Source organism: Schistosoma mansoni, chromosome 4 (genome assembly GCF_000237925.1).
Source record: "Schistosoma mansoni strain Puerto Rico chromosome 4, complete genome".
Lineage (NCBI taxonomy): Eukaryota > Metazoa > Platyhelminthes > Trematoda > Strigeidida > Schistosomatidae > Schistosoma > Schistosoma mansoni.
Genome location: NC_031498.1, coordinates 992,972 through 997,972, shown reverse-complemented (window position 1 = coordinate 997,972; position 5,001 = coordinate 992,972). Strand labels below are relative to the sequence as shown.

At 32.0% G+C, this 5,001-nt stretch overlaps 1 protein-coding gene across 1 annotated transcript in view; it reads right to left on the bottom strand.

Annotated features, from left to right (window-relative positions):
• Positions 1 to 2,707: 2,707 nt before the first annotated feature.
• Positions 2,708 to 5,001, bottom strand: part of Smp_158890 (hypothetical protein) — a gene marked incomplete at both ends in the record, with an annotated part of 13,295 nt that continues 11,001 nt past the window's right edge. The window contains 3 exons of the mRNA XM_018796491.1: positions 2,708 to 2,771; positions 3,400 to 3,445; positions 4,398 to 4,412. Of these exons, the coding sequence (XP_018651627.1) occupies positions 2,708 to 2,771; positions 3,400 to 3,445; positions 4,398 to 4,412 (125 nt within the window). The remainder of the gene's footprint in view (positions 2,772 to 3,399; positions 3,446 to 4,397; positions 4,413 to 5,001) is intronic.

The window sequence follows — 5,001 nt, the reverse complement described above, 5'->3', positions numbered from 1 at the left end:
AAATGATGTCTATGTAAAAATCTGAATAAAAACATAGACTTATGACTTAAAAAAACTGTAAATGACTCCAAAGTTTGATACTTTTAAAGTCACCGTCTAGAATGTAGGTATATGCAACTCAATAATAGCTAGTGACCGACAAAATAATCTACACTCCTAACTTATTTCAGCAATAGATGAGTTAGTTTTTTTTGAGAAGGAAGTTTATGTTATGCAGCCAAAAAAGGGTAATTGAACATGGGAATTCGAAATATCATATCATACTCTCAAAAAAAGTTAGTCTATTTTATGGTTAAAAGGAATCAAATCTAAACAAGAATACGGTGGTTCATAACTTTTTGAAAGGTAATCTATCATTTCTTAAAACTTACAATAGCCTTATAACTTGAAACAAACATTTAAAACAACAACAGGAGAATTCTTCATTGGTAATTAAGTCAGGAGATTTATTCGTTTATTTTAAAATGAATGTTTAATTTGGAAATTTGTCACATAAGTTTTAAGATAAAACTTTTAGAAAACTTTCCCTCAAATGCTCACACATGGCCACACCTATACAGCCACTACCAAGGAAGTCCAAACTCGTTGCGTTCTCTCGGCGAGGTCGTTGTTTACGAAATTGAGAGGACAAACAGTGAATGCTCGGTGCTTTAACCGGCTTGATGAGTATAGAGGATCGACCTAGGAGAGTTTGAAAATCCTGATTCTAAACCAATGGTGCACATGGGCTCCAGAACCCAGAGGAAACAAGTGACGTATGAACGAATTGTTGGTCACCGGCTAACATGAGACTACATCTCTTAGCATCGCCCCACTGCCTTGTAGATTAGACTTCTAGATCAAAGGCTCAGTGTATGGAACCGGTTTGAGAACCCAGACAGTATTCCAGACCTCACACAAACTGAATCATTTGTGTGGTATATTTGGTGCTACCATGTACCAATGTTTATGTGTTTTAATAAATTAATGTTACGAAATATTCGACTATGTTGCTCAAATTAAACTTATGAATTTACAAAGAAACAGTTGTTGGTTGATCATTAACATAGTAAATCAACATTTTAATCATATACTCTTTATTTATTATCATGGTTATTATTATTATTATACAACATTCCACTGGTTAATCGGTATTTCATCTATTCGAAAAATAGTTTTCCAAGCCTAGTTCACACTCACCCAATACTTAGAGCTAATGGGACCTTATCAAATATCGTAATATTCCTAGGTAACTTTTGAATCCTCGGTAATTACTGCTTTACTTGCTTTGTGTGTTCTTTCCGGGATTCATCTCCAAATGACCTTACACATACGTGTATAAACTAGAACGATTTGTCATTACAAATATTCAGTTACCATTGTTGGTTAATTAATTCTATGTTATCAATTAATATGAATTAGATCATGAGTAGCTAATGTAAACTCTCAAAATAAATGAATCTTTCAAATATTGCTGATGCTTTATTCAAATTCATAAACGGAACGAACTCTAGGAAATTATTAAACATAAAACCTCTTGATGAATCACTTATTCATCTGATGCGGTTAATGACAAGATCACTTATGGTAAATGTCAAGTGTGTAATATTCATGAATATGCTGAATTTTTTTTTATTCCCTTGTTTTCTTTCTGTGATAACGTCCATTTACGTTATATGAGAAAAGATAAACTGTATGATTTCCTTATATACATCTCTATTGAAATTCACTAAATACTCAGAATTCAACGAGTCAAGGTCACACATCTTCAAGATCTATTCATACTTTAACTTTCAGTGTTCTTGATTTCTCTGAGCTCGATAATCGAATTGGTGAGATTTCACTAATATGGATAACGTTATCAACACCTACTACCATCCAGGAATGAGATTTTTTAAATATTCCATAGTTGCCAAGTTAACTTATTCTGATGGCTTTATTGTCAAACGATTGTCCTCGTTTGTTCTAATTGAAGTAATTGAAAATCACGATTCCGATTGAAATAGATTCTGATCATGTTATGTGAGCGTATGTATGTGTACACTTCTTTTCCTATTCACTACATGCCTGTAATTTATTTTTATCTGACTATAAATATCGATTAACGCTTGGTTGAAGTGAGTTGGCTTATCCTCCATCTCCAATGCGTGTCACTTTTGCTTCGCTCTCTCCTATTCACTTCATCTTTCTGATTTCCTGTCCATGTCAATGAGAGTACAAAATATATGTATTCAAAACCCATTCTCGTATTTGACTTATTTAACTTCGTTATTCATCAACACGGATTAAATCCTGTATTGCATACGAGGATAGACAGGAAGTATATTTTTACAACAATCATTCATACGATCTAAAAGGAGTCAGATCCTGGCCCCAAAAAAATAGTGAGCCGTATTTGAAACACGCACCAGCTCTCAACTAAAACATAGTAGAAGCTTAGTCGTTAAAACGTTTAGCTCAACTTTAAAAACAACCAACCTATCTGTAAATTCGGTCCATCATTTCAAACACTATAGCTTGGTGTTAATATCTGTAATCTTGTAATATTATGACTGGCAGTTGTTTCTACAGTGGAAGATAATTTCTAAGACAGAACAACTATCAGTGTTCTAAACAAGTATTGACTAACAATGAAGAGAATTTTATAAAGTATAATATATGACAATTTTCACAGTACACCTTTTATTTCATATATAGAATTGACTGATCAATTGTTCTATTAAATGTCTTAACTTACGGCCTCCATTACCACCACCACCACCGCTTCTGTACCTTCTATTATTTCTGTTATCTTCTAAATTAAGTGAAATACGAAATTGATACAATTTATTGAATATGCGCTAGAGATTAAACATTGTTGATATATTTTGTATTCTCTGTGCACTGTTTTCTTAGAATATAGAGGAATATCAAGCACAACCATATACATTTGAAGTACTTGTTACCTAACATTCGTTGCAATGAGTATACATTCATTTTAGATCATCTTAACTTATTTATGGATTATCCGAAATGCTCAGTAGTATTGTGATATTGTAAAGGAACATATGATAATCATGCTGAAAGTATGAAAGGCTAAAGACAGAAAGGAACTTAAATTCATCTAGTATTGTTTGTTTGAAAGGAACTTAGCTGTCGACTCAAGGTCATTACTGATGGTCGAACGTGTCGTTAGCCAAGTCAAAAACAGTAAGCTGTAGAGTAAATAATAGATCTGAGTATAGTCAGTATTCTGTTTGGTGACTTGGCACATGACATTGGTCAGAGGGTTTCAAAACATAAAAATTGGTTATAAACATTTCTAACATTATTATTTTATAAGAAATTATCATTAAAACAATGACTAAATTCATAAACTGAAATTAATATTCAAAACTTGAGTATATTCCAGTCAGCAAATAAACTTACTCTTGTTCAAACCAAAAAACAAGCTGAGAACTAAAGTCAATAAAAGTTTCATGTTTACCAAATTGTGATAGATCAAAACAATCAATTATATTTGAATTTCCTACAAACGAAGATTTCTACTAAATTCACGACATTGAAGATTACATCACGAACTAGAGTTGACAGTTTTCTTTAATGTGATTTCAACTCCCGACTATATTGATGTACTAAACGAAGAATTGGGAGGAATAACAAATACACTATTTAAAGCGAAATTACAAAGTGCTTTAATAAAATGTCAAAATCATACATTAAATACATCATTTGCACATCGTCTATCAGGTCTCCTTTACATGTTTCATGATTCTTTCAATTCCGTTTTTATTGCAATTACTTTCTGTTTCCCGTTCTGTTTTCTTCAATTGAATCTTCCCAATCTTCTTCAGGTATGTATTCCACTTACGATTGGTACTCTATACTACTTGTATCTGTCAACATAAGTAACATACATCACATTAATAGTTCAGACTCGTGTGTTTCTTAGTAGACTCAAATATCCAAATGATCTCAGCAACACTTTCTTGCTGGTTTGAAGTTTATAAAACATATTGTGTACTGAACTTAATTTTTTTTTAGATAACTTGATAGATCGACTCAATTTAAGTGTAAACAAAGCCCATCGGACTCTAATTCATTAACTACATGACTACAGTATTTAAACCAGTTGTAGAAAACCAATCCACAAATACATTTTGCAGACTAATAAAAATATGGCTGATTATAATAAATAAAGTACTTCATGTGTACATGAATAACACCTAGTAAATGCCACATCACACTACTGACTTCTTAAAGCTTTATTGTCAACCAGTGCTTGGCTCGTTTCATTAGTTATCAATAAGGAAGAATGTAAAAATCAACATAAACAGCGCATTTTACTAAATAATCGTCAGTTCAAATAAGACATAAGAATGAAATCCAAATCATTAACGGATATAGACTTCAGTACTCACAGTCATAAAAATTAAATCCACTACCTCGGTAACCATCTGTTTTTTCAAATAAATTAGGTAAAATATGAATATGTTAACACTTGTAATTTTGTCGAAGACTAAAGAATATTACTATTCAAAGTGTCGTCTATTCGGTTGCTTACAGTGAAGGGAAATAGTTCTTATAATAGGTTTCACATCTTATAATCTAGCGTTTCACCTAATCGACACTACTGTAATTTCTCCTTCTGCGTAAGTCTATCACAATTGAAATCAGTAGTGTTTTTATGGCTTCATTGCAAAATTCATTGTCACCCTTGTTACATTCAAACGAAGTGGTTTGAAATGAAATTAAAGATCTTATTTTAAGCATTTATTTCATTTATGTAAGCAGCATTGATTGATATGTATAACAAGAGTGTAGAACTTTAATCCTTTCATGAACCATAGTAACGTTAGAATGCTCAAGCAGTTGTTAGTGCTGTGAGGTAACTAAAATATGGATAGGTGACGTGTGTGTTTTTTTTCGAATACAATTCAACATTCCGTCAAGATTTACTTCTAGTAAGAATAGATCCTTATCAAAGGCACAAATAGTCATGTAGTTTCTTCAATGTAGTCAATGTTTGAAACCATTACGGAT